The sequence below is a fragment of the Leucoraja erinacea genome, chromosome 15, assembly GCF_028641065.1.
Source record: "Leucoraja erinacea ecotype New England chromosome 15, Leri_hhj_1, whole genome shotgun sequence".
Taxonomy (NCBI): domain Eukaryota; kingdom Metazoa; phylum Chordata; class Chondrichthyes; order Rajiformes; family Rajidae; genus Leucoraja; species Leucoraja erinaceus.
This window is the reverse complement of record NC_073391.1, coordinates 45,256,324-45,284,218: the sequence shown is the minus strand read 5'-3', so window position 1 is coordinate 45,284,218 and position 27,895 is coordinate 45,256,324. Positions and strand designations below refer to the sequence as shown.

At 45.7% G+C, this 27,895-nt stretch overlaps 1 protein-coding gene across 2 annotated transcripts; it reads right to left on the bottom strand.

Moving 5' to 3' along the window:
• Positions 1–725: 725 nt before the first annotated feature.
• On the bottom strand, positions 726–27,895 carry LOC129704356 (zinc finger protein 850-like). Of its 2 annotated transcripts, XM_055647445.1 has the most exons (4): positions 26,171–27,895; positions 21,913–21,918; positions 9,784–10,404; positions 726–3,182 (listed from the first exon to the last, which is right to left on the bottom strand). In XM_055647445.1, the coding sequence occupies exons 1-4, from the start codon at positions 27,484–27,486 to the stop codon at positions 2,678–2,680; spliced, it is 2,448 nt and encodes an 815-aa protein (XP_055503420.1). In that variant the 5' UTR covers positions 27,487–27,895; the 3' UTR covers positions 726–2,677. The 2 variants fall into 2 exon arrangements, with proteins under 2 accessions (XP_055503420.1, XP_055503421.1); XM_055647446.1 differs by lacking the exon at positions 21,913–21,918 and having other exon boundaries at positions 9,784–10,455; positions 26,132–27,895.

Sequence of the window (27,895 nt, the reverse complement as noted above, 5' to 3'; positions counted from 1 at the left end):
ACACTGAAAAGCTTTGTTTTTTATACTATCCAGTCAAATTAAATTATACAACGTAACACAGATAGACGCAACACGCAGGATGAAGGGTTTGAGGTGAAGAGGGGTCCCCACCTTGCCGGACACCTGTGTATTTTCCCCAGAGATACTGCCTGTCTCGCTGAGTTACTCTAGCATTTTTTGTTAGGGGATGCAGGTGTGCGACCTCGCACCACCCGGCGTGGCTTTAATGGCCGCGGGACAATCGCCATCGCCAGCCGGGGGGACATGTCTTTGAGTGAAGGGGGGGGGAGAGGAGTGGGGGTTTATTTTGCCTCCATCAAAGTCATGTGATGGATGTTTACGTAAAGAGTAATTATGTTGTGTCTGGGGTCTATTTGTGTGTAATGTATGGCTGCAGAAACGGCATTTCGTTTGGACCTCCAGGGGTCCAAATGACAATTAAATTGACTCTTGAATTGACTCTTGACTCTTGACAGGTGTAGAGTGACTGGACATTCATAGTAAAGATGAGGGAATGGGGGCCTGGAAAAGTCATTGCGGAGACGAAGAGCATGTGAGGTGTCTTGGACATCGGTGGGCAGGGATTGGACCAGGGGGGATAGGATGAAGTCGACGTATGTGGAAATTAATTAGGTGGGACATGAACAAGCAGAATTTTACCAGCATCTGCAGTTCTTTCTTACTGGAACAGCAGATGCTGGTTTACTGAGCAAAGGCACAAAATATTTTAATCAATGGTACTTTATTTATCACATGCACCGAGGTACAATGCAATTCATTTTTGAATACAGTTCAGTGCAGGTATCACTATACTCTCCATAAGCACAGGTACATCTTAGATAACTTGGATAGTGACATTTAGGGTTGGAATCCTTCTGATCATGTGTTCCAGAGATGCCGCCTGACCCACTGAGTACTTTTTACTCCAGTACTTTTATGTCTTTCCAGGGGTGTGGAGTCGGGTGACGTGTGCACTTTTCCCAAAGGATGTTTAAATTATGTTGTTTTATTCTTAAATCACTTAAGGGTCTAAAAGGCACTGGGATTTGTACTGATAACATTTAACATTGGTTGAACTTTGATTGATTTAAAAATGCAGCACAGACACAGACTCTTCAGCCCACTCAGTCCAAATTGACCCGTTGACACTAATTCTGTTTTATTAGATGAGATTCCTGACCCGAAACATCACCTATCCATGTTTCCCTGGGATGCAGGACAGACACCAATCAGATCTCGTTCCTATCCTTCAGTTTTTGGTAAACTTGGCGGACAATTCAGAACAAAAAAAACGGTTGACCCAGAAGATGGAAACAATGTGAAGTTGTCAAAGTGAACAGAAATGTGCAACTTTATATGTAGAACACCAGATTTACAACTTATTTAAATATAAATGGATACTGATATCTTTAGTCACAAGTACCTTGGCTCTCACCTTTTCATATAGAATCTGCTTCTCCGTTGCCTAATTGCTTGTACTCAAATTTTTATATTTATTCGTTTTTCAGGATCGGCGCATTTATTGGGCCAGCATTTATTGCTCATCTCAACCCACTGCTGGCAAAGTAGCTTTAGCCTTTAGACAGAGTTAGTTATTTCTTCAAATTTTACTAAACACTGTGCCAATGTGCCAGTGACAGACCCATGCCTACCAGCACAGTCCTCTCATATGAGATAGTAACGGATCTTGTCCTTGGGTACTGTATCCCCAGCGTTGTAATACAAACATTCCACAAGTAATTGTAACCCATTGTTGGGAGTCATATAGTACAAGAACAGACTATTGGCCAACCGAACAGATTATTGGCCAACCGTGTCCAAGGCCGCCAAGGCAACTCTCTGTGCTAATCCCTTTCCGTAGCCTTGCGAGCCATAACAATTCAAGTGCTTATCTGGATACTTCTTAAATGTAACTTAGCAGGTCAGGCAGCGCCTCTAGAGGACATGAATAGGAGACGGTTTGGATCAGGACATAGTATGACCTCTCCATGTCCTCCAGAGATGCTGCCTGCCCCGTTGAGTCATTTCAGCACTTTGTCTCTTGGTTTGTAAATTTTTGGTGTAGACCCGTGGGGGGGGGGGGGGGGCTGGAGTCTGTGTCAACGGACAAAGCGTCTATTGCCCCGGTGAGCGGATAGCTGAGGAGACGGCGAGGGTCAGCGGCGCCGGGAGGCGGCGAGGGTCAGCAGCCGCGGCCTTGAGAAGGCTGCAAGAGTTGGCGGCGGTAGTGGCACCAGGGAGGCGGTGGAGGTCGGCATTCTCTGAAGAAAGGTCTTGACCCGAAACATCACCCATCATTTCTCTCCAGAGATGCTGCCTGTCCCACTCAGTTACTCCAGCATTTTGTGTCTACTTATTTTAGGCTATCAGGGTATCTGCCTCCACCACCTTCTCCAGCAGTGCATTCCAGATTTCAATCACCCCTGGATGAAAACGTTTGTACCTAGATCTTGTCCAAAACCTCCTGCCCCTTCCCCAAAACTTTGCCTTCTAGTTTCAAACATCTTTTCTATGGGGAAAAGTTTTGTTCCATGGATATCAACTATGCTGTGGCTCATCTTTTATAAATGTGCAGACCAGGGATTAATTCTGGTCGTGATTAGCAGCAGCAAGAACTGGTGGACAGAACTGGAGTCTCAGCAGCCATAATGTTTAAATATTTTATACCCCAATATTTTTAAATCTTCTGCCCAGTGTGAATTCGCTGGTGTCTCAGCAGGTGGTATGATTGCGCGAATCCCTTCCCGCATATGGCGCAGGTGTACGGCTGCACCCCTGTGTGAATCCGCTGGTGTCTCAGCAGATGGGAGGATTGTGCGAATCCCTTCCCGCATTTGCTGCAGATGTACGGCTGCTCCCCTGTATGAACCCGCTGGTGCGTCAATAAGCTGGTCGACTGAGTGAATCCCTTCCCACACTCAGAACAAGTGAACGGCCTCTCCCCAGTGTGGACCCGCTGGTGCGTTAATAAGCTGGTCGACTGAGTGAATCCCTTCCCGCACTCAGAACAAGTGAAAGGCCTCTCCCCAGTGTGGACCCGCTGGTGCGTTAATAAGCTGGACGACTGAGTGAATCCCTTCCCGCACTCGGTGCAGGTGAACGGCTTCTCCCCGGTGTGAACCTGCTGGTGTCTCATCAGATGGGACGATCGATTGAATTTCTTCCCGCACTCGGAGCAGATAAACAGTCTCTCCCTGATGTGAGCTTGAAGTTGCGTCGTCAGCTGAGACGAGAGAGTCAATCTTTTCCCTTTCCCCAAGGAGGTGAATGGTCTCTCTCCGTTGTGATTCTGCTGATGTGTTATCAGGGTAGTGGATTGCTTGAACTGTTTCCCGCAGTTAGAATACTGAAACGGTTCCATTTGCAGTAAGGGATAGGTGTTTTGAGCACAAGAATAAAAAAGTGCACCACTTCTTTGATACTAAGCAAGTTTCTCCTCAATGTGATGCAACATATTTCTGCTGGGATAGCAAATTATTATTTTGCAAACGTCAACAACCTGTACTAATTTATCTCTGATTGGGGAAATGTTTGCAATTTCTTTAACTGCCAGCTCTGTAGTTTTTCTGATCAACTCATACCTGTAGCATGCGAATCTCACTACCCTGCTTATTGTGCTGATGTTTGAAATATTTTCCCAGCGGCAAAACAGGCAAACGTTTTCTCTTTCGACTGATGAACGGAGTGACTTTGTGAGAACTTGATGTGACGCTTGATTTGAAGTTTCCGTCTGGAACTCTTTTTCTTCTAATATCCTGTAAAAGTAGTTCACGCAAGTTATCACCAAGAACTTCAGAACAGATCAGTCTAGTAATTTCACTCGCCTTTACGTTCATTCAGCTTTCCTTTAAACATATGGCGCAATTCTGCTCCTGTCTTATGCTCTTATGAAGACAGATAACATCCTAAGTGGATTTAAGAGGGTGGATGGTATGAACTGATCCCTCTGGATGAGGCCCTGAACTGGAGACATTAAAGGCAATATAGGGAGAATAGATGTGGTAAAATCCTCTTTAGGTATGTGAAGAGGAAAAAATTAGTTAAGATCAAAGTTGGACCCTTGAAGACTGAAAAGGGTGAATTTATTATGGGGAGCATGGATATGGCAGGTGAGTTGAACAGGCACTTTGGATCCGTCTTCATTAAGGACACAAACAATCTTCCTGATGTACTAGTGGCCAGAGGATCTGGGGTTATGGAGGAACTGAAGGAAATCCACATTAGACAGGAAATGGTGTTGGGTAGACTGATGGGACTGAAGGCTGGCAAATCCCCAGGGCCTGATGGTCTGCATCCCAGGGTACTGAAGGAAGTGGCTCTGGAAATTGTGGACGCATCGGTGATCATTTTCCAATGTTCTATAGATTCAGCTTCAGTTCCTGTGGATTGGATGTTATCCCACTTTTTAAGAAAGGCGGGAGAGAGAAAACGGAGTTATAGACCAGTTGACAAGGAAGTATAGACCAAATTGTGGAAGTCAAGGTAAGTGTGTGAGAGACATGTACCCAACTTCAGAATTCCAAACGTGAAGCGAAATGAAAGAAAAGAGAAGCAGGAGCTGAAGGGACAACAGCAGCTAAAGTGCTTGGTAAACATTGGCTGTGCAGATGTCGGAATTGAAAATATCGGAATTATCGCGTTTGCTCACTGCATTTCATCAACAGTGAGGCATTATTTGTGTTTTTTCCTGATTCCTTTGGTATCAAAAGTCTCAGAAGTGATCAATCTGGCTAAAATTTTCTTCAGATGCGTTTTCATTTTGTATGTAAAAACCCACTTGAGAACCATGGGCGATTTAAAAAAAATACAGCCAGATTTATCACTTCTGAAACTTTTTAGATGCCAAAGAAATCAAGAAAAAACACAAATAATGCCTTAGTTGATGAAATGCAGTGAGCAAACGGCCAATGTTCGCTAAGCACACTCTGTTGTTGTCCCTTCAGTTCTCACATCTGTCTACCGTCATTTCTCATCACTTTGGGAATTCTGAAATAGGCTAAATGTCTCACACGCTTATCCCGATTTCCATCATTATTTACAGCGCAAAAATTGACAATTTCAGCGGGTTTTAACGGACCCGCTACGCTGGAAACAATGGTAAGTGCCTACCTGCAATTCATCGCGTGTACTCCATTTGGAGTAGCGTAGCAACATTACGGGTCATGGGTCGAGACCCGACTGCCGTGAAACCTCCCTATAAAGTAAATTAAACTAAACGGACCCGCTGAGTTACTCCACCAGTTGGTGTCCTTCTGTGTGTGTAAAACTGCCGTTCATTTTTTCGACAGTCTAACCTGGCATCCTGTTCGGCACAGACATTGCGGGCCGAAGGGTCTACTACTGTCCCATGAGGCAGAATAAAGTTCTAAGTGGAATCAATGGCCACCTCATTACCCACAATCCCAGCGCGCCAGAAACCGCTCTACCCTCCCAGTGACTTTGGCGCGCATGCGTCGTGACCCGGGCCGGGGCGATGGGGTGGCTCCAGGCGAGGCCCGGGATGGGGAGCGCGGACACGGAGTGCTGGGGGAGGGGAGGGGTAGAGAGAGGGTGGGCATGTGGATTGTCCTAACGTTTCCGGAGCTCCTACCCTTTCTCTTCCCGAGATATCCATCTAGAGGGGGGCTTCCTTGGTCAGCGTGCATTAAGAGCCCCAGCACCCTCTTACCTGTGGGCACTTCTGTGGATGCTGTCCGAACGTTTCCGGGATAAGATCTCTCTACCGGAGCTTTCTCTTCTTTGGAGATATCCATCTAGAGGTGTGCTTTGCTGCGCTTGGACTCAGCGTGCATTAACCTCCAGCCCCAGCACCCTCTTACCTGCTGTCAGACTCCTCGAAGATTCTGTGCCGAGCGGTGGGGAGATAAGATCCTCTAGCGGAGCTTTACTGCAGGATCTTTGGTGGGTATCAAAGGTACTAGAGGAGCTTTGGTGCGCAGGGATTTGTGGCATCTCATTTTGGAGGCTTTCTCGGAAGTAATCGGTGGTCCCCCCCCTCAGTACTGTACGGGTGGATCAGAGTAGATTTGTGTGTGCTCACATCTTTGGAATGGACTTAAACACCTCACCTTTTGATTGAAAGGCAAGATTACTCCAGATTAAGTACCAGAGATGTTAAAGTTTGCCTGGTATATGTTTCTTGCCTACTGCAGATTTTATAAACTCCTTTTACAGGTCTTTCAACGTGGAGATTGGCGTGCAGATGATCTTAAAGCCAACCACGTCAACTCACATGAAAATGATTGCCGTTTGAACTTGGAAGGAGAAATGATTAACTCTTGCTTTCTGGGGAAAGTTCAAATCCCCTTTGTGACTGACAAGTGGACACACACACACACACTGATAGAGAGTATCCCAGAGCACTTACTGTGAAAAGAGCATTATCCATTTGAACAGGTGTCCCCATTTGTCAGCTTGCAGAAATCAAACAGTGTGAGGTTTGGATCAACCGATCTGTGGACATATGTAAAATTCCTTCAATTCTCAGATATTTATGATAGATTGAGATGTCAGTGCAGATGGTCGATAATCACTAAAACAATGAATCATCTTGGGTATAAACGTGTGTTACAATAGGCAGCAATTTCACTTTCTGCATTTGAAAACCTATTCTTTAAAAATGTCTTCATATTTACCAGCAGTGGGGTGAAATTCAGTGATCTGGAGATTCATTTAATAGTTCAACCAGTCTGCAGAGTTACTAAAGACTTCATTTGTGACTGCTGCGGTTGCAATTTATGGTTAATTTAGAGGGACATGGGGCAAACAGGACTGGCTCAATTACAGCATCTTGATCAGCCGTACAGACAAGTTGGACCGAAAGGCCTTGTGCATTTGAAAACCAATTCTTTAAAAATGTCTTCATATTTACCAGCAGTGGGATGAAACTCAGTGATCTGGAGATTCATTTAATAGTTCAACCAGTCTGCAGAGTTACTAAAGATTTCATTTGTGACTGCTGCGGTTGCAATTTATGGTTAATTTAGAGGGACATGGGGCAAACAGGACTGGCTCAATTGCGGCATCTTGATCAGCATGGACAAGTTGGACCGAAAGGCCTGTTTCCATGCTGTATGATGCTGCATCCAAGATTGGATGAGGTTTGGTTCTTCAAATAATGATCCTAATGTCAGAGCTAGTGTGTAACATTCTGTCTGTCCACCGAATAAATCGATTTGCATTAAACATCCAGGTTGTTGATTGTTTGCAGTTTCTTTCAGTATATGAAACGCAGGTGAAGTAAATGTGAGGCCATCACTTTCATGCTGTTTGTAGAACAATATTCTTCCTGTAATTCAGCCAAATGTTCTTTTTTGAAAACCCAATCTTAATGTTTCTACCTCAAGACAATGAGTTTTAGTTCATAAACCGCTCTTTACATTAAAAAGGTTTTGTTCACTGTGCCTTTTGCCCGTGGAACGATCTCATGGTGCAACCAAGGGCGGCAGTGTAAGAGCCGCAGCATCATAGCATCAGAGACCCGGATTCAATCCTGACATAGGGTGCTGTGTTGATGTGCAGTTTGCACCTCCTCCCTGTGACTGCGTGGGTTTCCTCTGGGTGTTGTGGTTTCTTCCCACATATCAAAGACGTGTGGGTTTGTAGATCAATTGGCCTCTGTAAACTGCCCTTGGTGCGGAAGGAGTGGGTGCGAAAGTGCGAAATATAGAACTAGTATGAAAGAGTGATCGATGGGCAAAGAAGGGCAAGTCTTTGATTATGTTGGCTCCTTTCTGAGGAAACTAGAATTATAGTTTAGATTAATTTAGAGGTACAGCTTGGAAACAGGCCGTTCAGCCTACAAAGCCCTCATTGCTGAGTTCTCTCACCCTTACAACCATCCTAGTTCACCTTTTCCTGGACATTTACACCCTAAAATGTGATGCCCAAAACTGGATGGAATACTTCAGCTGCGGCCAAATAAGTGTTCTATGAAGAGTCAACAAAAATCTCTTGAGGATTGGTACCCCATGCCTCTTTATGGATCCCATATACTTTACTAACCAGCATCTCAACAAGTCCTGCAAGGACAGTGATTTCAATCTGATCTCTGTTTCTGTGTGTCCATTTGAATTCATAATCTGTGGTTTGCATACAAGATCCCGCAAAGTAAAGTGAAGAGCAGAAGACTCGTTAAGTTTTGCTGGGTGTGTTGTATGACATTTTAATCTTTTCTAAAACTTATGCTTGAGTAACTCAGCGGTCAGGCTGCATCTCTGACCACTGAGTTAATCTTGTACTTAGTTTCTTAAGATTCCAGAATCTGTAGTTCCTCCAGATGGTACCAGCATATGCTTGGAATAAGGACTGCTTGATGTAAGCAACAAAAACACATGCATAGCTGGGGGTCATGCGAGTTCCCTGGCTACATCTTTAACTTGGATAACGTGAGAGAAATCAAAAAGGAAGCTGTTGAGTGTGAGGACAAATTCCACCAGGCGAGGTGAGTGTTAGTAGAAATTAATTGGTTGGGTCTCTGTTCAAGGAATAACCAGAGGGCCTTGAGACGTTCTTGGTGGCGGATAGAGGTGTAAAGGGAAAGATGAGGCAATGGGGGCCTGAATATTGAAAGTTGTTGAAGAGTAGGTGAGGCATCTTGGATGTAGGTCAGAAAGGACGAGATGGGGGATTAGAATGGAATCCAAGTATTTGGAGATGAATTCAGTGAGGCAGGAGCAAGCAGAATCAATGGGTTTGCAGAGGAGGTTTACCAGAATGCTGCCTGGATTGGAAGGTTTCAGCTACAAGGAGAGGCTGGATACATTTTTATGGTTTTCTCTCGAACTTCACAGATTGAGGTGCGACTTTGATAAAAGTATATTATATTATGGGAATAGTCAGTCAAAACTTTTTCCCAGGGTGTAAATGTCCCAAATGAGAGGGCATAGATATAAGGTGAAAGGGGAAAGTTTAATGGATATGTGTAGGGGAAGTATTTTTACACAGAGAGTTGTGGGGCCCTGGAACGCATTGCCAGGTGTGGTGGTAGCGGCAGATACGATAGTGGCGTTCAAGAGCCGTTTAGATAGGCACCTCCACCTCCAGTTTAAATTCCATTTGGAATATTTTGGAGGACCAAGAAACCAAGAAGAACCAAGAAGAAGAACCTGCAAGTTCAGGGAATAGAGGGATATGGTTCATGTACACGCAGACGAGATCAGTTTAACCTAGCAAACATCATGGGCCGAGGGGCCGGTTCCTGCGCTGTAGTTTTGTGTGCTATTGTAATAAAAAATAACCACACATGCTGGTTTATACCTAAAAATAGACACAAAAAATGTTGGAGTAACTCAGCGGGGCAGGTGGCATCTCTGGAGAAAATGCACAGGTGACCTGCCGGGTGGGGACCCTTCGTCAGACACTCTAGCATGTTGTGTCTATCTGTGCTATTGTAAAAAAAAATAACCACCACATGCTGGTTTATACCTAAAAATAGACACAAAAAATGTTGGAGTAACTCAGCGGAGCTCCACCACGGGGATTAGGCAGGAACTCCGCCGTGGAGACCAGGTCTGAGTTCTGCTGGGGAGACCACATGGGCATCAGTGGGCTTAAAGAATTGGTTACGTAAGTGCTCATTTACGTAAGTCGCCTAATACACAAGTCGGGGTGTGCCTGTATTAAACTGCGCAACCACAGGGGTTCTTAGCAGCAACAGAAATAAACCCGAACTGTGCCCAATAACCAGGGATTAATTCTGGGCGTGATTAGCAGCAACAAGAATTGCAGAACATAACGAGTCTCGGCAACCACAACCTTTAAATAATTTATATCCCAGTCTTTTAAATCTTCTCCCCAGTGTGAATTTTCTGGTGTCTCAGCAGGTTGGAAGACAGAGCAAATCCTCTCCCACACTGGGAGCAGGTGAATGGCTTCTCCCCAGTGTGGACTCGCTGGTGCCTGACAAGGGCCGATGACTGAGTGAACCCCTTCCCACACTCGGTGCAGATAAACGGCCTCTCTCCGGTGTGAATCCGCTGGTGTCTCAGCAAGTAAGAAGAATCTGGAAATCTTTTTCCGCACATGGAGCAGGTGAAGGGCCTCTCTCCAGTGTGAACTCGCTGGTGCATCATCAGGTTGGAGGATTGCGTGAATCTCTTCCCACATTCGCCGCAGGTGTACGGCTGCTCCCCTGTGTGAACCCGCTGGTGGGTCAATAAGCTGGTCGACTGAGTGAATCCCTTCCCGCACTCGGAACAAGTGAACGGCCTTTCACCAGTGTGGACCCGCTGGTGCGCCAATAAGCTAGTCGACCGAGTGAATCCCTTCCCGCACTCAGAACAAGTGAACGGCCTCTCCCCGGTGTGGATCCGCTGGTGCGTTATTAAGCTGGACGACTGAGTGAACCCCTTCCCGCACTCAGTGCAGGTGAACGGCTTCTCCCCAGTGTGAACCTGCTGGTGCCTCATCAGATGGGACGATCGATTTAATTTCTTCACGCCCTCGGAGCAGATAGATAGTCTCTCCCTGGCGTGAGCTTGAAGTTGCGTCGTCAGCTGAGACGAGCGAGTCAATCTTTTCCCATTCCCTGAGGAGGTGAATGGTCTCTCTGCGTTGTGATTCTGCTGCTGTGTTATCAGGGTAGTGGATTGCTTGAACTGTTTCCCGCAGTTAGAATACTGAAACGGTTCCATTTGCAGTAAGGGATAGGGGTTTGAGCACAAGAATACAAAGTTGCACCACTTCTTTGATACTAAGCAAGTTTCTCCTCAATGTGATGCAACATACTTCTGCTGGGATAGCAAATTATTATTTTGCAAACGTCAACAGCCTGTACTAATTTATCTCTTTGATTGGGGAAATGTTTGCAATTTCTTTACCTGCCAGTTCTGTAGTTTTTCTGATCAACTCATCAACATACCTGTAGCATGCGAATCTCACTACCCTGCTTATTGTGCTGACGTTTGAAATATTTTCCCAGCAGCAAAACAGGCAAACGTTTTCTCTTTCGACTGATGAACGGAATGACTTTGTGAGAACTTGATGTGACGCTTGATTTGAAGTTTCCGTCTGGAACTCTTTTTCTTCTAATACCCTGTAAAAGTAGTTCACGCAAGTTATCACCAAGAAATTCAAAACAGATCAGTCTAATAATTTCACTCGCCTTTACGTTCATTCGGCTTTCCTTTAAACATATGGCGCAATTCTGCTCCTATGTCTTATGCTCTTATGGAGACATATAACATCCTAAGTGGATTTAACAGGGTGGATGGTATGAACTGGTTCCTCTGGATGAGGCCCTGAAACGGAGACATTAAAGGCAATATAGGGAGAATAGATGAGGTACAAAGGTCAGCTTGCCAAGAATATAAATGAGGATAGTAAAATCCTCTTTAGGTATGTGAAGTGGAAAAAATTAATTAAGATCAAAGTTGGACCCTTGAAGACGGAAAAGGATGAATTCATTATGGGGAACAACTAAATGGCAGGTGAGTTGAACAGGTATTTTGGATCTGTCTTCATTAAGGACACAAACAATCTTCCTGATGTACTAGTGGCCAGAGGATCTGGGGTGACGGAGGAACTGAAGGAAATCCACATTAGATAGGAAATGGTGTTGGGTAGGCTGATGGGACTGAGGGCTGATAAATCCCCAGGGCCTGATGGTCTGCATCCCAGGGTACTTATGGAAGTGGCTCTGGAAATCGTGGATGCATCGGTGATCATTTTCCAATGTTCTATTGATTCAGGATCAGTTCCTGTGGATTGGAAATTATCCCAGTTTTTAAGAAATGCGGGAGAGAGAAATCAGGGAATTATAGACCAGTTAGCCTGACATCGGTGTTGGGGAAGATGCTGGAGACAATCATAAAAGATGAAATAGCGGCATATTTGGATAACAGTAACAGGATCGGTCCGAGTCAGCATGGATTTACGAAGGGGAAATCATACGACTAATCTTCTGGAGTTTTTTGAAGATATAACTAGGAAAATGGATAAGGGAGTGGATGTAGTGCACCTGGACTTTCAGAAAGCATTTGATAAGGTCCCACATAGGAGATTAGTGGGCAAAACTAGTGCACATGGTATTGGGGGTAGAGTGCTGACATGGATAGAAAATTGGTTGGCAGACAGGAAACAGAGTAGGGATTAACGGGACCCTTTCAGAATGGCAAGCAGTGGGGTACCGCAAGACTCGGTGCTGGAACCGCAGCTATTTACAACATATATTAATGATTTAGATGTAGGGATTACAAGTAACATTAGCAAATTTGAAGATGACACAAAGCTGGGTGGCTGTGTGAACTGTGAGGAAGATGCTATGGGGATGCAGGGTGACTTGGAGAGGTTGGGTGAGTGGGCAGATGCAGTTTAATGTGGATCAATGTGAGGTTATCCACTTTGGTAACAAAAACAGGAAGGCAGATTATTATCTAAAGGGTGTCAAGTTGGGAAAAGGGGAAGTGCAACGGGATCTGGGGGTCCTTCGGTCATCAGTCAATGAAAGTAAGCATGCAGATGTGGCAGGCAGTGAAGAAAGCGAAGTGTTGGCCTTCATAACAAGAGTTGAGTATCGGAGCAAAGAAGTCCTTCTGCAGTTGTACAGGGACCTAGTGAGACCACACCTGGAGTATTGTATGCAGTTTTGGTCTCCAAATTTGAGGAAAGATATTCTTGCTATTGAGGGAGTGCAGCGTAGGTTCACAAGGATAATTCCCGGGATAGCGGGACTGTCATATGCTGAGAAAATGGTGCTTGTATACTCTGGAATTTAGAAGGATGAGATGGAATCTTATTGAAACATATAACATATAAACATACATGGTTACCGATTAGGAAAAGGGGAGATGCAACGAGACCTGGGTGTCATGGTACACCAGTCATTGAAAGTAGGTATGCAGGTGCAGCAGGCAGTGAAGAAAGCGAATGGTCTGTTAGCATTCACAGACTTGAGTATAAGGATTTGAGTATAGGAGCAGGGAGGTTCTACTGCAGTTGTTCAGGGTCTTGGTGAGACCACACCTGGGGTATTGCGTACCGTTTTGGTCTCCAAATCTGAGGAAGGACATTCTTGCCATAGAGGGAGTGCAGAGAAGGTTCACCAGACTGATTCCTGGGATGTCAGGACTTTCATATGAAGAAAGACTGGATAGACTTGGCTTGTACTCATTAGAATTTAGGAGATTGAGGGGGGATCTTATAGAAACTTACAAAATTCTTAAGGGGTTGGACAGGCTAGATGCAGGAAGATTGTTCCCGATGTTGGGGAAGTCCAGGACAAGGGATCACAGCTTAAGGATAGAGGGGAAATCCTTTAGGACCGAGATGAGAAAAACATTTTTCACACAGAGAGTGGTGAATCTCTGGAATTCTCTGCCACAGAAGGTAGTTGAGGCCAGTTCATTGGCTATATTTAAGAGGGAATTAGATGTGGCCCTTGTGGCTAAAGGGATCAGGGGGTATGGAGAGAAGGCAGGTACGGGATACTGAGTTGGATGATCAGCCATGATCATATTGAATGGCGGTGCAGGCTCGAAGGGCCGAATGGCCTACTCCTGCACCTATTTTCTATGTTTCTATAAGATTATTAAGGGTTTGGACATGCTAGAGACAGGAAACGCGTTCCAGATGTTGGGGGAGTCCAGAACCAGGGGCTACGGTTTAAGAATAAGAGGTAAGCCATTTAAAACGGAGATGGGGAAACACTTTTTTACAAAACAGAGTTGTGAGTCTGGAATTCTCTGCCTCAGAGGGTGGTGAAGGCCGGTCTGGATACTTTCAAGGCCGGTCTGGATATTTTCAAGAGAAAGCTAGATAGGGCTCTTAAAGATAGCAGAGTCAGATATGGGGAGAAGGCAGGAATGGGGTACTAATCATGGATGATCAGCCATGATCACATTGAATGGTGGTGCTGGCTCAAAGGGCTGAATGGCCTACTCCTGCACCTAGTGTCTATCCCTGATTAAGGAATCTTAGAACAGAAAATGAGAGATTTCTGCAGAGATCTGAGAAATTGGAATTCAATGCTCCATTCTCAAGAAAAACTGAACATGGGTGATCGATGGTCAGCGTGGTGGGCTGAAAGGTCTGTTTCTGTAAATACTCAAAGGATTGATTTATAGTTTTCAAGATCAAACTAGGAAATGGCTTTAACACTGGATTATGTGATTTTGTTGAAACAGTGCGGACAACAAGCTAAGCGTGGCATGGCCTGATTGGACAGACTAGTGATTGGCTCATGGGAGGGGGTATGGCACGTTCTGAATGGACGTGAAACACTACAGTAGATCGTGTTGGGCACCAATCCAGAGCAGGGTAGAGTCCCCTCGCCTTGGACTATGTCACGAAGGGTGCCTGGCGATCAACCACAGGTCACCACCTGGGGGCACGCTTTGCTGTGTACTCAGGGTTTGCAAGTGTGTTCACGGATGCGCAAGTCTATGTGCCTTATTTGGTAGTGTAATAAAATACCTTGCTATACAAATTCAGTTGCCTGAATCTGGTGATTTATCGAACACAAGACAAAGGAAATGTGATCTCAAATCATACCTTAGCTCTCTAGTCTATTTTCACATGGCTGATGCTTCACAAACTCCCTGTCACAATTTGCTCAATATCTTAATAACCTTTTCCACAGGGGAGAAATTTCAAAGTCTAGAGGGTATAGTTTGAAGATGAGAAGGGCAATGTTTGAAGGAGATGTATGGGGTGTTTTTTGTTTTTTTTACACAGGGAGTGCTGGGTGCCTGGAATGCAGTAGCGGATGCAGATACAACAGTAGAAAGAAGAAACTGTGAATGGTGGTTTACAAAGAAGGACACAAAGTGCTAGAATAACTCAGCGTATCAGGCAACATCTCTAGAGAACATGGATAGGTGAGTTTTCGGGTTGGGACCCTTCTTCAGACTCAACAGATACAATACAGGTACTTAAGAGACTTTTAGATCGGCATGTGGATATGCAGGAAATGGAAGGATATGGATCACATTGGGCAGAGGAAATATGTTTAACCTGGCATCTTAAAAATACATGATGTGGTGGAGTAACACAGGGGGCCAGGCAGCATCTCTGGAAAAACCTGGATAGGTGAAGTTTCGCGTCAGTCTTAGTCTGTAAGGGTCTTAACCCAAAACGTCACCTATCCATGTTCTTCAGAAACGCTGCCTGAAACTTAAATACCAAGATGGTGCCCAACCCATGCGACTATTTGTGTGCTGGTCACAAGACGGAATCTGCAATCACACATTACAATCGCTCAATAGCGGAGTTGCACGTAAGGTCACTGGCTCATAGGGCTTGACACATGCAGCCGCTCAATCCATCTGGAGGACATCCGTTACTTCCAGTATATGTTATTAATGCAAGAAACGCGTACTTTCCTACCTGTTAAAAACCGCCAAAATGTTGAATTTTTACGCTGAAAAAAATTGTGTAGGTCGAGGTAAGTGTGAGAGACATGTACCCAACTTTAGAATTCCAAACGTGAAGCGAAATGAAGATAAAGAGAAACGAGAGCTGAAGGGGCAACAGCAGCTAAAGTGCTTGGTAAACATTGGCTGTGCAGATATCGGAATTGAAAATATCGGAATTCAGCAGCCCCTCAGATCGGCTGACTTGGGGCTGCTGAATATCCTGCGGTCTAGGCATAAGCTTAGGGGCGATCGCGCCTTTGCGGTTGCAGCTCCTAGACTGTGGAACAGCATCCCCTTTCCCATCAGAACTGCCCCCTCCATCGACTCCTTTAAGTCAAGACTAAAATCGTATCTATACTCCCAAGCCTTTCCTGACGTCCACTGAGCGAGCGTTATATGTATATATGTATGTAGTTTGTTTGTTTATACCATTCTTATAACAAATGTAAAGCACTTTGGCCAACGAGAGTTGTTTTTTTAAATGTGCTATATAAATAAATGTGACTTGACTTGACATCGCGTGTACTCCATTTGGAGTAGCGTAGCAACAGTACGGGTCATGGGTCGTAAACCGACTGCCGTTAAACCTCCCTATGAAGTAAATTACACTAAACTGACCCGCTGAGTTACTCCACCAGTTGGTGCCCTTTTTTGTGTGTAAAATTGCCGTTCATTTTTTCTATAGTCTAACCTGACATCCTGTTCGGCACAGACATTGCGGGCCGAAGGGTCTACTACTGTCATATGATGCAGAAAAAAGAGCCACCTCAGCCATCTCCGCGCGCCAGAAACCGCTCTGTCCCACAGTCAAAGATCCTGGATCTATGTGTTCAAGAAGGAACTGCAGATGCTGGAAGATCGGATCTATATTCTTTGCCCACAGTGACTTTGGCGCGCATGCATCGTACCCCGGGGCGGTGGCTCCAGACGAGACCCGGGACGGGGAGCGCGGACACGGAGCGCTGGGGAGGGAGAGAGGGTGGGCATGTGGATTGTCCTAATGTTTCCGGAGCTCCTACCCTTTCTCTTCCCGAGATATCCATCTAGAGGTGTGCTGCTTTCTTGGACTCGGCGTGCATTAACCTCCAGCCCCAGCACTCTCCTACCTGCTGTCAGACGTCTCGAAGATTCTGTGCCGAGCGGTGGGGAGATAAGATCCTCTAGCGGAGCTTTGCTGCAGGATCTTTGGTGGGTATCAAAGGCAAAGACAAAGATTCTATAGGATCTTTGGGCAAAGGTACTAGAGGAGCTTTGGTGCGCATGTTTGTGGCATCATTTCCGGTGTCTGGTACAGGAAGTAATCGTCCTATCAGCTGAATCAAAGATCCTATAGCAGAGCTGAATGGAGCAAAGATCTTTGGAATGGAGAGCGGGCAGTAAAATGGATGCAAGTTCCTGCATCGACACATTGATCAAATCCACTATTGATTTCCCAGCAATCCCTTTGAAGATGTGTGGGATAAAAATCCAACTCTTCAAAATGTGCCGAGGGATATTTTAAGACAACACCTCATTTTGGAGGCTTTTTCTCCGAGAGTGGTCCAATCCCTCAGTACTGTACTGGTGGATCAGAGTAGATTTGTGTGCTCAAGTCTTTGGAATTGGACTTAAACACCTCACCTTTTGATTGAAAGGCAAGATTGCTCCAGATTAAGTACGAAAGATGTTAAAGTTTGTCTGGTATATGTTTCTTGCCTACTGAAGATTTTATAAACTCCTTTTACAGGTCTTACAAAGTGGAGATTGGCGTGCAGATGGTCTTAAAGCCAACCACGTCAACACATGAATGATTGCAGTTTGAACTTGGAAGGAGAAATGATTGACTTGCTTTCTGGGGAAAGTTCAAATCCCCTTTGTGACTGACAAGTGGACACATAAACACACACAGGATAGAGAGTATCCCAGAGCACTTACTGTGGAAAGAGCATTATCCAGTTGAATAGGTGTCCCCATTAGTCAGAGCTTGCAGAAATCAAACACATCTCTGAGTGTGAGGTTTGGATCAACCGATCTGTGGACATATCATTAAAATTCCTTCAATTCTCAGGAGTGGGCAGATATTCATGATAGGTTGAGATGTCAGTGCAGATGGTTGATAATCACTAAAACAATGAATTATCTTGGGTATAAACGTGTGTTACAATAGGCAGCAATTTCACTTTCTGCATTTGAAAACCAATTCTTTAAAAATGACTTCATATTTACCAGCAGTGGGATGAAACTCAGTGATCTGGAGATTCATTTAATAGTTCAACCAGTCTGCAGAGATACTAAAGAGTTCATTTGTGACTGCTGCGGTTGCAATTTATGGTTAATTTAGAGGGACATGGGGCAAACAGGACTGGCTCAATTGCGGCATCTTGATCAGCATGGACAAGTTGGACCGAAAGGCCTGTTTCCATGCTGTATGACGTTGCATCCAAGATTGGATGAGGTTTGGTTCTTCAAATAATGATCCTAATGTCAGAGTTAGTGTGTAACATTCTGTCTGTCCACCGAATAAATCGATTTGCGTTAAACATCCAGGTTGTTGATTGTTTGCAGTTTCTTTCAGTATATGAAACGCAGGTGAAGTCAATGTGAGGCCATCGCTTTCATGCTGTTTGTAGAACAATTCTATCAATCTGACCTGCAATGTTTCCTGCAATTCAGCCAAATGTTCTGTTTTGAAAACCCAATCTTAATGTTTCCACCTCAAGACAATGAGTTCTAGTTCATAAACCGCTCTTTACATGAAAAAGGTTTTGTTCACTGTGCCTTTTGCCCGTGGAACGATCTCATGGTACAACCAAGGGCGGCAGCGTAAGAGCCGCAGCTTCATAGCATCAGAGACCCGGATTCAATCCTGACATAGGGTGCTGTGTCGATGTGCAGTTTGCACCTTCTCCCTGTGATTGCGTGGGTTTCCTCCGGGTGTTATGGTTTCTTCCCACATATCAAAGACGTGCGGATTTGTAGATCAATTGGCCTCTGTAATTTGCCCTTGGTGCGGAAGGAGTGGGTGCGAAAGTGGGACAACATAGAACTAGTATGAAAGAGTGATCGATGGGCAGCGTGGGCAAGTCTTTGATTATGTTGGCTCCTTTCTGAGGAAACTAGAATTATAGTTTAGATTAATTTAGAGGTACAGCTTGGAAACAGGCCATTCGGCCTACAAAGCCCTCATTGCTGAGCTCTCTCACCCTTACAACCATCCCAGTTCAACTTTTCCTGGACATTTACACCCTAAAATGTGATGTCCAAAACTGGATGAAATACTTCAGCTGCAGCCAAATAAGTGTTCTATGAAGAGTCAACAAAAATCTCTTGAGGATTGGTACCCCATGCCTCTTTATGGATCCCATATACTTTACTAACCAGCATCTCAACAAGTAATAATAATAATAATAATAATATATTTTATAGTCATTGCACATCAGTGCAACAAGATTTGGTATGCAGCTTCCAACCGATGTCAGAAAAATAAATAAACTGTGCGACGTGACCATCTGAGGGAGACAGTCCAGGTGGGATGGGGGGCACTCAGCAGGGCCGGTTCAGAGCCGCTATAGCTCTGGGAATGAAGCTGTTTCTGAGTCTGGAGGTTCGGGCGTAGAAGGCCTTGTAACGTTTGCCGGAGGGAAGTAGTTCGAACAGTCCATTACAAGGGTGGGAGGAGTCTTTATGGATGCTGACGGCCTTCCTGTGTGGTAGATGCCATCCAAGGCTGGTAGCTGTGTCCCAATAATCCTCTGCACTCTGTGAACGTCGCGCTGAAGAGCTCTCCTCTCCGCCTCCGTGCAGCTGAGATACCATACAGAGATGCCATATGTTAATATGCTCTCTGTGGTGCAGCGGTAGAAGGTTGTCAGCAGCTGTTGGGGGCAGACCAGTCTTTTTTAATGTCCTCGGGAAGAACAGTCGTTGCTGTGCCTTCTTGACCAGCACAGTGGTGTTGGTGGACCATGTGAGGTCCTCTGAAATGTGAGTGCCCAGAAACTTAAAGTCCTGCAAGGACGGTGATTTCCATCTGATCTCTGTTACTGTGTGTCCATTTGAATTCATAATCTGGTTTGCATACAAGATCCCGCAAAGTAAAGTGATGAGCAGAAGACTCATCAGGTTTTGCTGGGTGTGTTGGATGACATTTTAATCTTTTCTAAAACTCTTGCTTGTGTAACTCAGCGGTCAGGCCGCATCTCTGACCCACTGAGTTCCTCTAGTTTTACTTAAGATTCCAGAATCTGTAGTTCATATGTAGTTCCTCCAGATGGTGCCAGCATATGCTTGGAATAAGGACTGCTTGCTGTAAGCAACAAAAACACATCCATAGCTGGGGGCCATGCCAGTTCCCCTGGCTACATCTTTAACTTGGATAAAGTGAGAGGAATCAAAAAGGAAGTTGTTGATTGTAACGACAAATTCCACCAGGCGAGGTGAGTGTTAGTAGAAATTAATTGGTTGGGTCTCTGTTCAAGGGATAACCAGAGAGCCTTGGTGGCGGATAGAGGTGTAAAGGGAAAGATGAGGCAATGGGGGCCTGGATATTGGAAGTAGTTGAAGAGTTGAAGGGTAGGTGAAGCATCTTGGATGTAGGTCAGAAAGGTCTGGACATGGGGGATTAGAATGTAATCAAAGTATTTGGAGATTAATTCAGTGAGGCAGGAGCAAGCAGAATCAATGGGTTTGCAGAGGTTTACCAGAATGCTGCCTGGTTGAAAGGTTTCAGCTACTAGGAGAGGCTGGATAACATTTTTATGGTTTTCTCTCGAACTTCAGAGATTGAGTGGCGACTTTGATAAAAGTATATTATATTATGAGAATAGTCAGTCAGAAGTTTTTCCCAGGGCGGAAACGTCCCAAATGAGAGGGCATAGATATAAGGTGAAGGGGGAAAGTTTAATGGATATGTGCAGGGAAAGTATTTTTACACAGAGAGTTGTGAGGTCCTGGAACGTATTGCCAGGGGTGGTGGTGGCGGCAGATATGATAGTGGCGTTTAAGAGCCGTTTAGATAGGTACCTGCAAGTTCAGGGAATAGAAACATAGAAAATAGGTGCAGGAGTAGGCCATTCGGCCCTACGAGCCTGCACCGCCATTCAATATGATCATGGCTGATCATCCAACTCAGTATCCTGTACATGCCTTCTCTCCATACCCCCTGATCCCTTCAGCCACAAGGGCCACATCTAACTCCCTCTTAAATATAGCCAACAAACTGGCCTCAACTACCTTCTGTGGCAGAGAATTCCAGAGATTCACCACTCTCTGTGTGAAAAATGTTTTCCTCATCTCGGTCCTAAAAGATTTCCCCTTTATCCTTAAATTGTGACCCCTTGTTCTGGACTTTCCCAACATCGGAAACAATCTTCCTGCATCTAGCCTGTCCAACCGCTTAAGAATTTTGTAATTAAGTACAGGCAGATGAGATCAGTTTAACCTAGCAAACATCATGGGCCGAGGGGCCGGTTCCTGTGCTGTAATTTTGTGTGCTATTGTAATAAGAATTAACCACATATACTGGTTTATACCAAAAAAATAGACACAAAAAATGTTGGAGTAACTCAGTTGGTATGTTACAATACTTACCTTCAGCGGAGCTGCAATTCTGTCACTGGCCGTGTGCGCGATTTTGGCGCGTTTTGAGGGGGGGGGGGGGGGGGGGGGGGGGGTTAAACGCGTTTTTTTTTTTTTCCCCTACCTTGTCCTGAATTATATTTTGTTGGTGCAAGATTTTGCCGAAGAATGTTCGAGTAACTCAGCGGGGCAGGTGGCATCTCTGGAGAAAATGCACAGGTGACCTGCCGGGGTGGGGCTACCCTTCGTCAGACACTCTAGCATGTCGTGTCTATCTGTGTTTCGTTGTATTATTTCATCTGTCTGGATAGTATGAAAACAAAGCTTCCACGGTTTACGTGACGACCATGAACCTAAACCTATCACGGCGCTGGCCATCGGACTAAATCCAATGTAAATAGCGGCGCGGTCTCCGTCTTCATGCCCGAACACCCGGGCAGTGCGCATGCGCCCTTGGTGCAAGCTTGAGAGCGTGCGGGTCTGACCGTTAAAACCGTTAGAGACTCGAGCGCGGAATCGGAGGCGCGCGAGGCTGGAGAAGAAGCTCGCGAATGAAACCTTGTGTTCCCCTCCTGAACCCGGTGATTCCTCATAACAGATGTTTTTTTAGTCACAGGTACCTCAGCTCTCACCTTTTCATAGAAAATCTGCTTCTCCATTGCCTCAATGCTTGTCCCCATATTATTATATTTATGCGTTTTTCAGCCCAGCATTTATTGCCCATCTCTGTTGACAAAAGTGGCTTTAGACTTTAGAGATACAGAGTTCCTTATTTCTTCAAAATTTACTCAACACTGCGCCAATGTGGTTCAATAGTGATGGAATGTGTTTGTATCTTCCCACAAAAAATCCTCTGACGCTGCATTCAGAACCACTCACACCTGCCCCCCACCAATACTTTACTCAGTATTATCTGGTGCCAAACCCATGCCTTCCAACACAGCCCTCTGGTATTCAATAGTAACAGATTGTGCCATCCAGTACTGTATCCCTAGACAGACACAAATAGCTGGAGTTACAGAGAAAGGTTGAACAAGTTAGGGCTTTATTCTTTGGAGCGCAGAAGGTTAAGGGGGGACTTGATAGAGGTTTTTAAAATGATGAGAGGGATAGACAGAGTTGACCTGGAAAAGCTTTTCCCACTGAGAGTAGGGAAGATTCAAACAAGAGGACATGACATGAGTATTAAGGGACTGAAGTTTAGGGGTAACATGAGGGGGAACTTCTTTACTCAGAGAGTGGTAGCTGTGTGGAATGAGCTTCCAGTGAAGGTGGTGGAAGCAGGTTCGTTTTTATCATTTAAAAATAAATTGGATAGTTATATGGATGGGAAGGGACTGGAGGGTTATGGTCTGAGCGCAGGTATATGGGACTTGGGGAGATTATGTGTTCGGCACGGACTAGAAGGGTCGAGATGGCCTGTTTCCGTGCTGTAATTGTTATATGGTTATTATATGGAGTATCTCAGCGGGACAGGCAGCATCTCTGGAGAGAAGGAATGGGTGGCGTTTTGGGTCGAGAGGGTCTGTACCAGTATTGCAACCCATTGTTGAGAGTCATATAGTACAAGAACAGACTATTGGCCAACCATGTCCAAGGCCACCAATTAGCAGCTATCTGTACTAATTCCTGTCCGTGGCTTTGCGTGCCTTAACAATTCAACAATTATATGGATACTTTTTATATGTAACTTCGGTCAGGCAACGTCTCTGGAGGACATGAATAGGAAACATTTCGGGTAAGCATGAAATGTCACCCTATGTCCCCCTGAGACGCTGCCTGACCTGCTGAGTTACTCAGCACTTTGTCTCTTGGTTTGTAAATGTCTTTGGAAAACCATCCTTGCCAGTAATATCCAGGTACTTATTTTAGGTTGCCAGGGTATCTGTCTCCACCACCTGCTCCGGCAGTACATTCCAGATTTCAATGGGTGAAAATGTTCTTGCCTAAATCCCCTCCAAAACCTCCAGCCCCTACCTTTGCCTTCTAGATTCAGATATCTTTTCTATGGGGATTTTTTTTATTTTATCTACACCAACTATGCTGTGCCTCATCTTTCATAAAGGTGCAGATCTGTATCCACCAGGACCATGCTGGAGAAGACACGAGTTCAACGAGTCATGCAGCGTCTCAGAAAAACATGGATAGATGATGTTTCGGTTTGGGACCTTTCTTCAAAACAGTGCTGGATTTGGATTCCTAGATTGGTCCTGTCCTGGCCTGACCTGCTTCCTGGGTCTTTGCTCTGGGCCTGGCTTTGGTTGGCACAGGTCTTAGGCTGGGAGATAGCAGGAGACTGGAGCTGCAGCCACCACAGCACTCCTGCTGATCGCCATGTCCTCCCCACATGCTGAAATTGAGGGCTGCGCCTTTAATGCGGTTGCCTCCAAGGATTACCATCTCCTGGCCCCGTTGCCACTTAGTTTCATGGGGAAAATGTGCATCCTGGTTCAATGCCAAATACGACAGTCAGTTCCGCTTTGTTCTTTAGGCCAGGGTTCCAGTATAGTGAATGGCAAATTGGACATAATTGAATACCTGGGCAGGTGGGAACATCCTTCAAGCTGAATGTTGTGCAATAAGGATGATGGATAGAAACATAGAAAATAGGTGTAGGAGGAGGCCATTCAGCCCTTCGAGCCAGCACTGCCACTCAATATGATCATGGCTGATCATGCACAATCAGTAACCCGTGCCTGGCTTCTCAAGTCAAGTCAAGTTTATTTGTCTCATACACATACAAGATGTGCAGTGAAATGAAAGTGGCAATGCCTGCGGATTGTGCAAAAAACTACAGGACAGAATAGAACACAATCAGTATTTACATATTAGAAGTAAAAAAAACAGCAATTTTAAAAAGACACAACACAACAGTAAATTGGTACAGTAAATTAGTCCCTGGTGAGATAAGAGTTTACAGTCATAATGGCCTGTGGGAAGAAACTCGGTCTCATCCTCTGTTTTCACAGCATGACAGCGGAGGTGTTTGCCTGACCGTAGCAGCTGGAACAGTCCGTTGCTGGAGTGGTAGGGGTCCCCCATAATGTTGCTAGCTCTGGATCTGCACCTTCTGATGCATGAGGTCTGAATGACAATAAAGGCTACTTTACTTTACTTTACTTTTATAGTTCCTGCAGGGGGGCGAGTGTAGTTCCCATAGTGCGTTCGGCCGAACGCACTGCTCTCTGCAGAGTCTTCTTGTCCTGGGCTGAGCAGTTCCCAAACCAGATTGTGATGTCGCCGGACAAGATGTTTTCTAACAGCCCTTGAGTAGAAGCACTGAAGGATCCTCAGAAAGACTCTGAATTTCCTCAGCTGCCTGAGGTGGTAAAGGCGCTGCCTTGCCTTACTCACCATTGCGGCAGTGTCAGATCTTCTGTGATGTGGATTCCCAGGTATTTAAAGCAGCTCACCCTGTCCCCATTTATCTCCAGTGGCATCCTCGGATCTTGTGCCCTTCTAAAGTCCACAATCAACTCCTTAGTTTTTATCTGACCTGACACCAGAGTGCCAGATCAGCCACCTCCTCCCGGTAGGCCTTCTCATTGTTATCGGAGATCAGGCCCACCACCACAGTCATCAGCATCAAACCTGATTATAGAGTTGGAGCTGAACCTGGCCACACAGTCATGTGTGCACAGGGAGTACAGTAGGGGGCTGAGGACGCAACCCTGGGAAAATCCTGTGTTCAAGGTATTCAATTTCTTCCCATCTTGACTACCTGGGGACCTGGCGGTGAGAAAGTCCAGGACCCAGGCACACAGGGGAGTGCTAAGCCCCAGTTCCAGCAGCTTACCCCATACCCCTTGATTCCGCTAGCCCCAAGTACTCACTTTTAAATTAATCCTGTGAATTGGCCTTCACTGCCTTCTGTGGCAGAGAATTCCACAAATTCACAACTCTCTGGGTGAAATTTTTTTTTTCTCATCTCAGTTTTAAAAGGCCTCCCCTTTATTCTCATACTGTGGCCCCTGGTTCTGGACTCCCCCAACATTGGGAATATTTTTCCTGCATCTAGCTTGTCCAGTCCTTTTATGATTTTATGTGTTTCTATAAGATCCCCCTCATCCTTATAAATTCCAATCTTTAAAGGGAAGCTGAATGAACATAATGGCAAGTGAAATGTGAGAATGTTCCAGCAGAGTGAGATGGGAGGCTAGTGTGGAGCATAGATAGTGTCAGGGCCCGTTGGGCCGAATGGCCTGACTTCATACTGTGGATTTTAGGGACAACTAGAACTTCATTTACAGCAATTCCTCAAATGATGGATGTTTGATTTAGAAACTTGCTATAATACCATCCACAACAGCTACACTGCACCAAAATACCCAGAATCAATTTTGCTCAGCCTTTACAATTTACTAATTTTCCCTTAAAAAATCATTCTCCTGGAACGCCTTTCATAAATTCACAAATTACTGTACAGCATGTTGACAACAGAACTAATTTATCGTACATCTATACTACAAACACTCCCCGACTTGCGTAAGGGTTATGCCCCGCAGACCATTCCAAAAGTCAGATGCTATGTAAGTCGGAAATAAAGAGAGCTAGATAGGGCTCTTAAAAATAGTGGAGTCGGGGGATATGGGGAGAAGGCAGGATCGGGGTACTGATTGGGGATGATCAGCCATGATCACATTGAATGGCGGTGCTGGCTCGAAGGGCCGAATTACCTACTCCTGCACCCATTGTCTATTTTCTATAAAAGTGATACTGCGTAGGTGCAAATTTACTATCCGACTGGGAAACCAGGTGGGAGCACCGGGGAAAAGAGCAGGCAGGCGCTCCACCAACTGGACCAGGCGGGAGTTCCGCCATGGTGATCAGGCAGGAACTCCGCCGTGGAGACCAGGTCGGAACACCACCATGGGGATCAGGCAGGAACTTCGCCGTGGAGACCAGGTCGGAGCTCCACCATGGGGATCGGGCAGGAACTCCGCCGTGGAGACCAGGACGGAGCTCTGCCGGGGAGACCACATGGGCATCAGTGGGCTTAAAGAATTGGTTACGCAAATGCTCGTAAGTCGCCTATTACACAAGTCGGGGTGTGCCTGTATTAAACTGCGCAACCACAGGGGTTCTTAGCATCAACAGAAATAAACCCGAACTGTGCCCAATAACCAGGGATTAATTCTAGGCATGATTAGCAGCAACAAAAATTGCAGAACATAACAAGTCTCGGCAACCACAACCTTTAAATAATTTATATCCCAAATTTTTAAATCTTCTCCCCAGTGTGAATTTGCTGGTGTCTCAGCAGGTGGGAAGACAGAGCAAATCCTTTCCCACACTGGGAACAGGTGAATGGCTTCTCCCCAGTATGGACTCGCTGGTGTCTGGCAAGGGCCGATGACTGAGTGAACCCCTTCCCACACTCGGTGCAGATGAACGGCCTCTCTCCGGTGTGAATCCGCTGGTGTCTCAGCAAGTAAGAAGAATCTGAAAATCTTTTTCCACACATGGAGCAGGTGAAGGGCCTCTCTCCGGTGTGAACTCGCTGGTGTATCATCAGGTTGGAGGATTGCGTGAATCCCTTCCCGCATTTGGCGCAGGTGTATGGCTGCTCCCCTGTGTGAACCCGCTGGTGTCTCTGCAGATGGGATGAACGAGTGAATCCCTTCCCACACTCAGAGCAGGTGTATGGCCTCTCCCCGGTGTGGATTCGCTGATGTCTCAGCAGATGGGATGAGCGACTGAATCCCTTCCCACACACAGAGCAGATGAACTGCCTATCTCCAGTGTGAACACGTTGGTGGGTCACTAGGCTGGATGACTGTGTGAATCCTCGCCCGCATTCAGTGCAGGTGAACGGCCTCTCCCCGGTGTGAACCCGCTGGTGCGTCACCAGGCTGGAAAATCGGCTGAATCTCTTCTCACAATCAGTGCAAGTGAAGGGTCTCTCCCCGGTGTGAACCCGCTGGTGCGTTATTAAACTGGACGACTGAGTGAACCCCTTCCCGCACTCGGAACAAGTGAACGGCCTCTCCCCAGTATGAACCCGCTGGTGTCTCAGCAAGTGTGATGACAGACAAAATCCTTTCCCACATTTCAAACAGATGTACTGCCTCTCCCCTGTGTGAACGCGCTGATGTATTACCAGGCTGGATGACTGAGTGAACCCCTTCCCACATACAGAGCAGGTGAATGGCCTCTCCCCTGTGTGAACTCGGTGGTGTGTAATCAAACTGGATAATCTGCTGAATCCCTTCCCACACTTGGAGCAGGTGAACGGTCTCTCCCCGGTGTGAATTCGTTGGTGTGTCACCAAATTGCACGACTGGGTGAATGCCTTCCCGCACTCGGAGCAAGTGAATGGCCTCTCCCCGGTGTGAACCTGCCGGTGTCTCATCAGATGAGACGATCGACTGAACCCCTTCCCGCACTCGGAACAGATGAACGGCTTTTCCCTGGTGTGAACTTGACGTTGTGTCATCAGCTGAGATGAGAGAGTGAATCTCTGCCCGTTCTCCGAGCAGGTGAATGGCCTCTCACCGTTGTAATTCTGCTGATGCGTTATCAGGGTAATGGATTGATTAACATGTTTCCCGCAGTTAGAATACTGAAACGGTTCCATTTGCAGTAAGGAATAGGGGTTTGAGCACAAGAATATAAATAAGTGCAACACTTCTCCGAAACGACGCAAATTTCTCCTCAATGTGATGCAAAATATTTCTGCTTGGATAAGCAAATGATTATTTTCCAACCGTCAACCTGTACTAATATATCATTTTGATTGTGAAAATATTTGCCCATTGTTTAACTGTCAACTCTGTGGTCTTTCTGATCAACTCTCAACGTACATGGAGCAAGTGTTCAGTTTCTCCCACTGTGAATGCTGAGATCTCTTCTCTCACAGTGTAACGGTTTAAAACTCGTGCCACACGCACTTCCGTGCCATGCCACTGCTTGATACGAGTCTCCCTGCCCGGCTAGTTGTACTGATGTTTGAAATATTTTCCCATAGGCAAAACAGGCAAATGTTT

Bases quoted from the DNA above. Each gene is read 5' to 3' on its own strand.
- LOC129704356 (XM_055647446.1), bottom strand. From the start codon at position 27,486: ATGGAACCGTTTCAGTATTCTAACTGCGGGAAACATGTTAATCAATCC. The intron at 10,456-26,131 runs AAAATTTGGGAT...GGAGAGACTATC, and splicing joins CACACTGGGGAGAAGATTTA to TATCTGCTCCGAGGGCGTGA. The intron at 3,183-9,783 runs AAAGACTGGGAT...GGAGAGACTGTT, and splicing joins CACACTGGGGAGAAGATTTA to TATCTGCTCCGAGTGCGGGA.